General features: G+C 48.8%; 1 protein-coding gene across 1 annotated transcript; it reads right to left on the reverse strand.

Moving 5' to 3' along the window:
* Window positions 1-3,723: 3,723 nt before the first annotated feature.
* FAM124B (family with sequence similarity 124 member B) lies at window positions 3,724-10,478 on the reverse strand. The gene is made up of 2 exons (XM_029069376.2): window positions 9,743-10,478; window positions 3,724-4,394 (listed from the first exon to the last, which is right to left on the reverse strand). The coding sequence occupies exons 1-2, from the start codon at window positions 10,466-10,468 to the stop codon at window positions 3,804-3,806; spliced, it is 1,317 nt and encodes a 438-aa protein (XP_028925209.1). The 5' UTR covers window positions 10,469-10,478; the 3' UTR covers window positions 3,724-3,803.
* Window positions 10,479-11,763: the final 1,285 nt, after the last annotated feature.

Raw genomic sequence — 11,763 nt, forward strand, 5'->3', positions numbered from 1 at the left:
AAGGGGCAAGCTGGAGGGCCTAAAAGTGGAAGAGAGGATTTGAAGAGCTCAGGGGACAGAGAAACCTGGACTTGGGTCTTGTGAGGCCTTGCTGGGAAACGCTCAGGTCTTGTCAGTTTCTTGGGATAAACAAGGTTAGATCAAGGACAAGGTTAGATCAAGGACAGAAGTCCACAGAGCCACGGGAGTGAAAACAACAGTCACGTCCGCCCTGCCGGTTGGCACCACGGGCTCAATGTTCCCCAACCCCGGAGGGTATGTCCCGATTTCGGGCAGAGTGAGGCCTGACTTTTCAATCAGCTGCAGACTTCAAACACTCTGGGCTCCAGGCTCAGAGACGAACCGCTCTGCGTTACTCTCACCATCAGAAGGAGGAAATATCGGACTCCATAGGACGGAGAAGGAAAGAAAACATTTCCAGTGGCAGATGTTCGGCCCTGAAGTAAAAAGTCACAACATTTTATTGCAAAAAGTTAAGCTCCTTACTGGAGAACATAAAAGGAAATGATAAAATTATGGGAGTTCAGTGGTAGGACTGTAACACAGATGATTAGTTATTTCTGGTGATGGATGGATTTAGATTTATGGGAAATCCGTAAACTCATATAGCTGCTTCCCTCAACTGAGGAGCCAGGAAGTCACAATCCACTCTTCATATACTAAACCCCAGTAACAGGGCTGAATTCTTTTAATAATAATGATGGCATTTGTTAAGCGCTTACTATAGGCAAAGCACTGTTCTAAGCGCTGGGGAGGATACCAGGTCATCAGGTTGTCCCACGTGGGGCTCACAGTCTTCATCTTTTCCTGATAGCAGGAGAACCCTCACCCCACCAACTCCTCTTGGTCCAGGGGCACCTCTGTGCCTTGCTTGGATTATTAGTAATTATAATGATTAAGGTACTTATTAAGCACTTACTATGTACCAGACACTCTACTAGGCACTGTAGAGGATACGAGCAAATCGGGTTAGTACAGTGCTCTGCCTACAGGAAGCACTAAATAAATTCTATGACTTCTCCTAATAATTGTGGTATTTGTTAAGTGTTTTGCACGCAGTAAGCACTTAATAAATACTATTACTAATAACAATTGTGATATTGGTTAAGTATTTACTTTGTGCCAAGCATTATACTAAGTGCTGGGGTAGATGCCAGATAATCTATGTCTGTCCATCTCCCCCGATTAGACCGTAAGCCCGTCAAATGGCAGGGACTGTTGCCGACTTGTTCATCCCAAGCGCTTAGTACAGTGCTCTGCACATAGTAAGTGCTCAATAAATACTATTGAATGAATGAATGAATGAATGAATAATCAGGCTAGACCGAGGTCCTGACCCTCATGGGGCTCCCAGTCTTAGTAGGAGGAAGACTAGATATTGAATTTCCATTTTACAGTTGAGGAAACTGAGGCTCAGAGAGGTCAAGTGACTTGCCCAAGGTGTCACACAGTAGGCAAGTGGCAGATCTGGGATTAGAACCCAGGTTCCCGCTCTTTCCCCTAGGTCACGCCGCTTCTTATACGAGCGACTCCAGCAACGTCGATGGAATCTCACTCCCAGTAATCCCAGCCTGGGAAAATGAGGTACTTAACACCCATGATTTGCGGACAACTCACGACGACACAATTCTCCTTCTGCCTGGGTTTCTCAAAGACATAACATGCCAGTGTTTAAACCAGTCTCACCTAATTAAACGAATCAGTGTTTATCTGACAAGTGGTAGAATAATAATAATTATTATTGCACTCTTAATCCTCATTTTACAGATGAGGGAACTGAGGCCCAGAGAAGTGAAGTGACTTGCCCAAGGTCACACAGCAGACAAGTGGCAGAGCCGGGATTAGAACCCGGGTTCTTCTGACTCCCAGTTCCAATCAGTGGTATATATTGAGCACTCACTGTGTGCACGGTATCCGAGTCCTTGGGAGAGCACGAAATAACAGAGTTGGTTAGATCCGTACACTGCTTAGGCAGTGGCCAGCTGCCATCACCCAGAGGAGACCACCACCAGAATAGGGCCATCTTTTATTGGAATAGGGTGGTCCCCCGATAAGGGGCATTCCTGACCCAGGGGCGGAGGATTCAGAGGAAAAAGGTCTGCTCTCCAAATCACCTCTTGGGTTGGACCTTAAATCTCCTACCCTCCTGCATGACTCCATTTCTATTCCTATTTCAAACTCACAACAACAACAATAGAAACCCCATTTCTATTCCCCGCTCCTTGCCTCCATTCCAGCATGGGGAAGCAGCATGGCTTAGTGGATAGAGCACGGTCCTGGGAGGCAGAAAGACCTAGGTTCGAATCCTGACTCACTTGTCTGCTGCGTGACCTTGAGCAAGTCACTTCACTTCTGTGGGCTTCAGTTACCTCATCTGTAAAAGGGGGATTAAGAGTGTGAGCCCCATGGGGGCAGGGACTGTATCTGCTCCAGTGCTTAGAACAGTGCTTGGCACTAGTAAGTGCTTAACAAGTACCATAATTATTATGAATTATTATTATTGGTTAAGTACGAATGAATGAATGCAGATGGGTTGTGACGAGCTTTTGGTGTTTTTACCAAATAGATTGGGCGGGGGAGGGAATAACTTTGGGCAACTTAACATACTCTTTGTATTTTTTAACGAAGCAGGATCAGAACAATTTTAAAGGCAGAACAACCACAGGGCGAGGGACAAGTAAAACCAGGGGGCAAAGAGGGATCACTAAAAAACTGGGAAGTGGTACGGGATAAACGACGCATGTGTTAGAGAATTTGCTCTGCAACTCAAAGGAACATTAAAGCAAAATTAACCGCTAATGAGACTTGCACAACTTCTAGCCCCCGACTAATTCAGAACGCACTGCCCCTTATATACGCTGACCACCAAAATCAAACTGAAGCAAGAAGGTTGCATTTTTCTTTAGGCTTCAGGTGTCACATCACAGATGAGTGTAGGTGAACTCCATCAATGGCATGAACTTCCTCTCTGGAGTTTTATCATCTTTGTTAGTAAAAGTAGCCCAGATGCAAAAGTGATATCCAGAAATCCTTCTAAGGTCACGGCAGACGGCATACCGTCTCCACAGTAATTTCTCCCCACCTCTAGGTAGCCATCTCCTTGAGGGCGGGAAGCGTATCTAGTAATTCTACTGTACTCTCATCACCCTATTTATTTTGTTTATTTTGTTTAATGAGATGTACATCACCCTGATTCTATTTAGTTGCCACTGTTTTTATGAGACGTTCTTCCCCTTGACTCTATCTATCGCCATCGTTCTCGTCCGCCCGTCTCCCCCGATTAGACCGTAAGCCCGTCAAACGGCAGGGACTGTCTCTATCTGTCGCCGACTTGTTCATTCCAAGCGCTCAGTACAGTGCTCTGCACATAGTAAGCGCTCAATAAATACTATTGAATGAAAGTGCTCAGTAAAGTGGTCCAGACAGAAAAAGCAACTAATATATACTACTGATTTTATTATTTGACTTTGTTCTTTTGCCTTTGTTCTTTTCTATCGTTCTCCCCACCTTCAAAGCCTTACTGAAGGCACACACCCACGAGGCCTTCCCCTACGAGGTCCTCATTTGCTCTTCTCCCTTCTGCGTCGCCCTTGAATTTGGATTTGCGCCCTTTATTCGCCCTCCCTCAGCCACCAGTACTTACCCGATTTACATTACTGTCTGTCTCCCCCTCTCGACTCTAAGCTCGTTGTGGGCAGGGAACGGGTCAACCAACTCCGTGGCACTGTACCCTCCCAAGGGTTTAGCACAGTGCTTGGCCCACAGAAAGCACTCAATAAAAACGACTGATGGATCGCAACCCACTATAAGAAGAATTCCTCCTCCTCTTCATTTCCACGCGGTGCTTCTGAGCGTTGCAAATGAAATTCCAAGGCTGCTTTCCCTACCCTCCCGTCCCCCTGGTCAGCGAATGATAAGGGAAGGCCTCTCAAGGGCAGGCTGTCCCGTACGTCCCTCGGGAACGTGCTCAGAGAAGTCTGTCTGCGACCGGGACCGACGACCGGGAATCCCGTGTCAACATCCACCTCCTCCTCGGGCTCCGGAAACTCGCTTCCCTGGCTGAGAGTCTTCAGCCTGGCCGAGCCGAGGTGGAGGGAGGACCTGTCCCTCTGGGCCCCTGCTGCCGGGCTGCTCGAGTAGGGCGAGGAGCAAGAGCTGCTTCGTGGACTGCTGCAGGGGCTTTCGGAAGTCAAGCTGCCCCGGGATTCCGGAGGCGTCAGGGAGCCGGGCTTCCCTCTCGCGGCCCGGCCTCGCTCCGGCCTTGGCTCGGCGATCCTCTGTGGGAAATTAAGTGGCCGGGGGGAGGTGTGCGGGACAGTTCCGGCCCCCGCGCTGCTCCTGTCCCGAGGACAGAGCCTATCGTTTCTTTCAGCGACGCCTGGGTTTGCCTGCACCTGTCAAGGAAGGAAAGGAACAGAGTTGAGGCTGTTTTTGCGACTTATAATCGGGTGGCCGCCACTGAGAACTGAAAAATTCAGGCTCTGACTGGAGCCTAATTCTCACTCTAAAAGGCTTCCCTCTGGGAAGCGGCACGGCGTAGTGGATAGAGCAGGGGTCTGGGAGTCGGAAGGTCATGGGTTCTCAGCCCAGCTCCGCCACTTGCTTTCTGTGTGGCCTTGGATAAGTCACTTCACTTCTCTGGGCTTCAGCTGCCTCATCTGTAAAATGGGGATTAAGGCTAGACTAGGAATCCCATGCGGGACAGGGACTGTGTCCATCGATTGGCTTGTATTCACCCCAGCGCTTAATACGATGCCTGGCACAATACCACAATTATTATTATTTATTGATCACCACCATGGGATTATTAAACTGGAAGTTCCCGAGATCTAGCAGAGCACCCCAACACTCTGCGTGTGCTCGGCAAATGCCGGCCGATTAGGACGCTGACTTGTGTGATCTGCGGCAAGTCGGTCACTTTCCCTGGGAGAGGGCACATGATCTAATGGCAAGAGCGGAGGTCTTGAGGGCTAAGAGATCTGGGTTCCAGCTCTGCCCACTGTGGGATTTTAGAGATTTTCCATGCACCTCCGCTTTCAAAACGAGAATAAATGGGATTACTGAGATGAAAACAAAGTACCGGGCCAGTTCAAGATACTCATTTTATCAAGACAGCCAGTAGACTGATCTGGGCTCTGCCCAGGTTGAGCAAGAAACGGACGGGAGGCGGCAGTGAGCAAGGGAGACGGACACACACCATCTTCTCAGTCACGTAAACACTCTCGCTCGGTGACCCTCGCCTCCAAAAAGATACACGTTCAACGCCTCCATCCCTCCTCCCTTGGAGAATAGAGCAGTAACTGGAGCTGCTAAGGATATTAAACATTCGGTGGCATTTACTGAGGACTTATTGTGTGCTGAGCTAAGCGCTTGGGAGAGTACATTGTGACAGAGTAGGCAGATACATTCCCTGCCCACGACGAGCTTACGGTTTAGAGGATAGAAACTAGAGCTGCTGTCCCAGCTGAAGTCTCCTTGGAGTTCCCACCACATCTTCCCGGTGGGAAGTCCCGGAGCTGGCAAAGGCAAAATCCCATACAGCTAGCAACTGTGGCTAATGTAATTCTGTTGCGCTGTACTCTCCCAAGCAGTTTGCACAGTGCTCTGCACGTAGCAAGTGCTCAATAAATACCATTAATCGATAGGGCAGGGAGCGTGTCTACCATCTCTGTTGGATTGTAGTCTCCCAAGCATAGTAGATTGATCGATTGTTTCGTTTTTATTTTCTAGATTTTGATTTCAATCTCTCTCGACTTCTTCAGTTCCTTCACCCATGAATGGGTAGAGCCAAATAGATACGGTTGAACACCTATGAATAAAACATCTAAAGAACGGCTTGGTGGATAGAGCACAGGCCTCCAAGTCTGAAGGACGTGGGTTCTACTCCTGGCTCCAACACATGTCTGCTGTGTGACCTTGGGCAAGTCATTTAATTTCTCTGGGCCTTAGCTACCTCATCCGTAAAATGGGGATTAAGACTGGGAGCCCCATTTGGGACAGGGACTGTGTCCAACCTGATTAACTTGTACTTACCCCAGTGCTTAGAACAGTGCTTGGCACATAGCAATTGCTGAACAAGTACCATCATCATTATCACTATTACTAAAATTCAAATGATAAAATTTGGCTCTCGCTGGTTCCCGGCCCTGCCCTAATGGCTGTTCCGATCCCCCCTCTACAAGCTTATCAAAGCCACATCCTTTCCTCTGACCCAACCCAGCTCACTCCATATAGACTCGCGGCTCCAGTCTTTTTTGTGGGGCGGAGGGAGGCCGAGGAAGGGGGGAGCGTATGGAGGTGAAGGGGAGGAGAGGAGCAAGAGAAGGGTTATTTGGCGTTTGGTTAGGGGATGGTTGAGAGAGAAGTCACGGGAGACTTTGAGGGATGTTAGTGTAGGTGACTGGGGGAAAAGTTGAAGAATCACTGGTGGGGCAGACAAGCTTAGGAGTGTGTATTATTTATCTCTTCTCCAGAAGCTTTTGAACCAAGCTATGAGAACATTCAGAAGGGGGTGAAGAATTTGTTACACGTAAATCTTATTTACTACACTTGGATGGGGTCAAGTAGATAAGAATGACCCCTTGGCGGTTTCCTCGTTGATCCTTTTTCATTTTTAAGAGTTAGTAGTTCCGAATTTCATTATAATGGGCTAATGTCTCATTCTCCAGGAAAAAAGGGGAAACTGGCTTCCACCAGCATGGACTCTTCTGTATCGGGTGACTGAAGAGTAACTCGCTGCTTTTAAACAAGACACATGAAAGAATAATCCCAATGATGGGTAAGATGTAGAAAAATGTTTGGTGAAAGAACATTTCGGTTATTGTCTTGAATTCTCTGCCTATTCCCTCATCAAACTGCTCCCCCAAATGAAAGATAAGAAGTGTGCGGTAGGCTATTATTCCTATTTATATGAGAAGCAGTGTGACCTAGCGGAAAGAGCATGGGTCTGGGAGTCAGAACAACCTGGGTCCTATTCCCGGTTCTGCCACTTGTCTGCTGTGTGACCTTGGGCAAATCACTTCACTGTGCCTCAGTTCCCTCATCTGCAAAATGGGGATTAAGACTGTGAGCCCCATGTGGGACGTGGACTGTGTCCAACCTGATTGTGTGGTATCTACCCCAGCACTTAGTACAGTGACTGGCACATTATAACCAATACCATTAAAAAAAAATGACATTAAGGCAACCATTTCTCTCTTTCTCTTCCACACAAAGTCCTAAAGGTAATAGAAGAATGTGGGATGCATAAATGATTAGGGAAGTAGAGGGGGCAGGCTGAAAGATATCAATTTACTGAGAAGTCGGTGCTTATTTTAGTTTTATGCGACTTTTCTCTAATTGAGTTTGATTTCTATAGGACGGCGGGCAAGGAACATAACCAGAGAAAGCTGGGCCCCTCACCCAGAATGTCACTGTCTCCGCCATGGTTGGCTTCACTCTGCTACAGCAGGTGTGAGGAGGTTGATGAACCCATCCTCTGTCAGGGGATTTGCAATCCTGCCCTAGAAAATACACGGAGAAATTATACTAAGTACCTAAACTAAAATGAGTCAGGCTACATATTGTAACTTCTAGATTCTCGAAAGATAAACTTGCCTGCTCAGAGTACTCAACTTAACAGATATATTGACAGTCAAGGTGACTGAATGCCAGTTATTCACCAGTCTAGTATCAAAACCAAGAGAAATAAAGGGAATATATGAAGTAATGGCTAGGTAGTTTATGGAAGTGCCTATTAACATCATCTCCTATTCAGCCCTATTCCAGGAAGGCAGGGGACTAGGATTTTTCAAAGCCTTACTAAAATCACAACTCCTCCACAAGACCCTCCCTAAGTCCTCATTTCATCTATTAACTCTCCCTTCTGTCTCACTTTTTGCACTTGAAACTCTACCCTTTAAGCAGTTGATATTCACCCCACCTTCAGCCCCACAGCACCATATTCTTGTACTTTTCCATTATCTGTAATTCATTTTAATGTCTATCTCCCCCTCTAGACCGTAAGCTCCTTGCGGTGAGGGAACAGTCTTCCAATTCTGTCGGACTGTATTCTCCCAATCCCTTAGCACGGTGCTCTACAGGCAGTGGGTGCTCAATAAAAACCATTGATTGAGTGATTGAAATTAATCTTGCAGATAATAATACACTGCACCCTAGGAATCCATGATTTATCTTTAAAGCTAACCACTATAACCCAAGCACCTAGAACAGTGCTCTCTAAACAGTAAGTGCTCGATAAAAACCATTGAATCGGTGGATTGGAATTAATTCTGTGGATAATAATACACCGCTCCCTAGAAAACTGTTTTATAATTAAAGGTAACCACTATAGCCCAAGCAATTAGTACAGTGCCCTGCATGCAGTAGACACTCACTAAATATGAATGACTAATGGAAGGGTGGCAACAGAAAGCTCGATACGTTTAGGAAGTTTTCTTCCCTATTTTGACCAGAAATGCCCTTAGCTAGGAAAACGCTCCTCCTAATTAATCAATCGATGGTATTTATTGAACTCTTACTGCACGCAAGGTACTGTACTAAATGCTTAGGAAAGTGCAATATAACGGAATTGTGAACACATTTCCTGCCACAAGGAGTGGGGGAGAAAAGAGAGGGAGATGGTATCCTAGAGCCCCACTACCAGGGGTTGAGTGAGGTTGAGTTGTCCACCTGGATGTCGGCCCGCCACCTAAAACTCAACATGAGCAAGACTGAGCTCCTCGTCTTCCCTCCCGAGCCCGGTCCTCTCCCAGACTCCCCTATCACCGTGGACGGCACGACCATCCTTCCCGTCTCTCGGGCCCGCGATCTCGGTGTCATCTTTGACTCGTCTCTCTCGTTCACCCCAAGCATCCCATCCGTTACCGAGACCTGCCGGTTTCACCTTTACGATATCGCCGAGATCCGCCCTTTCCTCTCCACCCAGACGGCTACCTTACCGCTACGGGCTCTCGTTATATCCCGGCTAGACTACGGCGTCAGCCTTCTCTCCCATCTCCCTTCCTCCTCTCTCGCCCCGCTCCGGTCTATTCTTCACTCCGCTGCCCGGCTCATCTTCCTGCAGAGCTATAAGTGAAAGTGAAGTGACTTTCCCAAGAAGACACAGCAGGTAAGTGGCAGAGCCAGAATAAGAACCCAGATCCCCTGACTCCTCGGCCCGTGTATTTTCCACTAGGCCATGCTGTTTCTCTGTCCATCTGTCTATGTAATAATAATAGTAATAATTATGATATATGCGTGGCTGAGTGGAAAGACCACGGGCTTGGGAGTGAGAGGAGGTGGGTTCTAACCCCGGCTCCACCACTTGTCTGCTGTGTGACCTTGGGCAAGCTACTTAACCTCTCTGTGACTCAGTTAACTCATCTGTAAAATGGAGATTAAGACTGTGAGCCCCGTGTGCGACTACCTGATTACCTTGTATCTCCCCCAGCGCTTAGCACAGTGCTTGGCACACAGTAAGCGCTTAACAAATACCGTCGTTATTATTACTATCGTGTGCCAGGCACTGTGCTAAGCTTTTGGGGGGGAGTACAAGAAAATTGGGTTGGACACAGTCCCTCTCCCGCTTGGGGCTTACAGTCTCACTCCCCATTTTACAGATGGGGTAACTGAGGCACAGAGGAGACAAGAGGCGGAGCGAGATTAGAACCCACGACCTTCTGACTCCCGTGTTCTATCCGCTACACCGCGACAGGGTTACATGTGTGTAGGTGTTTGTGGAGAAGTAAATCAAAAGCGATACCTGAAATAGAATTGTGTTTCCATCATAGTCTTGAGTTTGCCACCTGGTGCCGCTTATGGGGACACAGGGATTAGGGAGCAGGGGCACCAGCTGGCCGATCTCCTGCACCTTAAACTGCAGTATTGTAGACTCCTTCAGTTCGACAGCCATCCCTAGGGGCAACTGCTTCAAGGACAACTGGACCGTGAAGCTCCGCGTCGAATGCAGCACAAAGAAGCAGAGGTTGCCTTTCTGCACGGTGACCGCTTTCCGCAAGATCGTTTCGTAGAGTCGGACTGCATCTTCGTAGTTGTCAAAACTACAGTACAAGGTCACCCGCAGGATCTCGGCGCCGTAACGGACCCGCCTCACCCCCCAGACGGGCATGCGGTCATCCAGGCCGTAGAACTCCTGCCCGGCGGGGGCGGGACTCCTTCCCGGAGTGCTCCGGGTTTGGTGGTGCTTCCACGGGGGGTGCCGGAAGGAGTCCAGGACCCGGAAGACGCGCTCCGTGCCGAGACCCTCGTGGAGGAAGAGCAGAACCGACGTGCCAGGAAACCCCAACCTCTTCGGATGGTGTCTTTCGTAGCACGTGACCGGAGCGACCCGCTCTGACACCAGGAAGAGGCGAATGTCGGGAAAAATCCACTCCAGGAGATGATCCAGAGTTTGCTGCAAGAGCAGGGAGTGGCCGGCGTTTGCCAGGAGGTGCACGGTCATGACCAGAGCGTCCTGCCTCTCCTCCATTGTAAAAGTGCCTTGAGAAGAAAGGGAAATAAATCAACCAGTCAGTAGTATTTGTTGACCACTTCCCGTGTGCAGAGCACCGTGCTAAGCTCTTGGGAGAGCGCAATACAATTACGTCGGTAGAGACTACCCCCGTTCACGAGGGGCTTACAGACCGGATGGGGAGGCGGCCATTACAGACGGATATGGACACGAGTCAGCTAGTTGCGGGCGAGGAATGTGCCCGTTGGTTGTCGCACTGAACTCTCCCAAGTGCTCAGTACAGTGCTTTGCACACATTAAGCGCTTAATAAATACAATCGAGTAAATGCTGAGGCTGGACGAGGGGTGAATATCAAAGCGCTCAAGGGGCACAGACCCAAGCGCACTGGCGATGCAGAAGTGAAGACAGACAGATGTGGGAAGTTCATTCAGTAATACTTAGTGAGCTCCAAGTGAGGACTTAGGAAAGGCTTCTTGGAGGAGATGTGATTTTAGGAGGGTTTTGAAGATAGGAGGAGAGATGGGCAGGTGTGAAGGAGGAGGGAGGAGGAGGGAATTCCAGGCCAAGATGGAAGAGAGGGGCTCGGGGATAGGGGCTATATTCACCCTGCCCTCTAGCCCACAGCACTTATGCATACACCTCTAAACTATATATTACGAATAATTTATCTGTATTGATGCCCGTCTCCCCTTCTACAATGTAAAGTCATTATGGGCGGGGAACGAGCCTAATTCTTTCGTACTGTACTTCTCCAGGCACTTAGTAGAGTGCTCTGCACATACTAAGCACTCAGTAAGCACTTATTAAACTCTCGTCCCTTCCCTCCTCAGAAGCCGTCTTCAACAGTTCGCTCTCCAGGGGCTTCTAGCCCACTGCCTTCGAACGTACTCACATCTCCCCATCCTAAAAAAACCCTGGCTTGACCCCCACGGCTCCCTCCAGTTGTCGCCCCATCTCTCTCCTACCTTTCCTCTCCAAACTCCCTGAACGGGTCATCTACAGCCGCCGTCTCAAATTCCTCTCCGCCAACTCTCTCCTGGCCCACCTCCCATCTTCCGTCCCCTTCACTCCACTGAAACCGCCCTCTCGGAGATCACCGAGGATCTTGCCAAATCCACCGGCTCCCACTCCATCCTAATCCTCCTCGACCTCTCAGCTGCCTTGGACACTGTGGACCACCCCCTTCTCCCAGCGTGGCTCAGTGGAAAGAGCAAGGGCTTTGGAGTCAGGGGTCATGAGTTCGAATCCCAGATCTGCCACTTGTCAGCTGTGTGACTGCGGGCAAGTCGCTTCACTTCTCTGTGCCTCGGTT

Source organism: Ornithorhynchus anatinus, chromosome 7 (genome assembly GCF_004115215.2).
Source record: "Ornithorhynchus anatinus isolate Pmale09 chromosome 7, mOrnAna1.pri.v4, whole genome shotgun sequence".
NCBI classification, from domain to species: domain Eukaryota; kingdom Metazoa; phylum Chordata; class Mammalia; order Monotremata; family Ornithorhynchidae; genus Ornithorhynchus; species Ornithorhynchus anatinus.

Coding starts and splice junctions, on each gene's coding strand:
- FAM124B (XM_029069376.2), bottom strand. CDS start 10,468: ATGGAGGAGAGGCAGGACGCTCTGGTCATGACCGTGCACCTCCTGGCA. Junction 4,395..9,742: donor GAAACACAATTCTATTTCAG/GTATCGCTTTTG, acceptor CTTCCTTGACAG/GTGCAGGCAAACCCAGGCGT.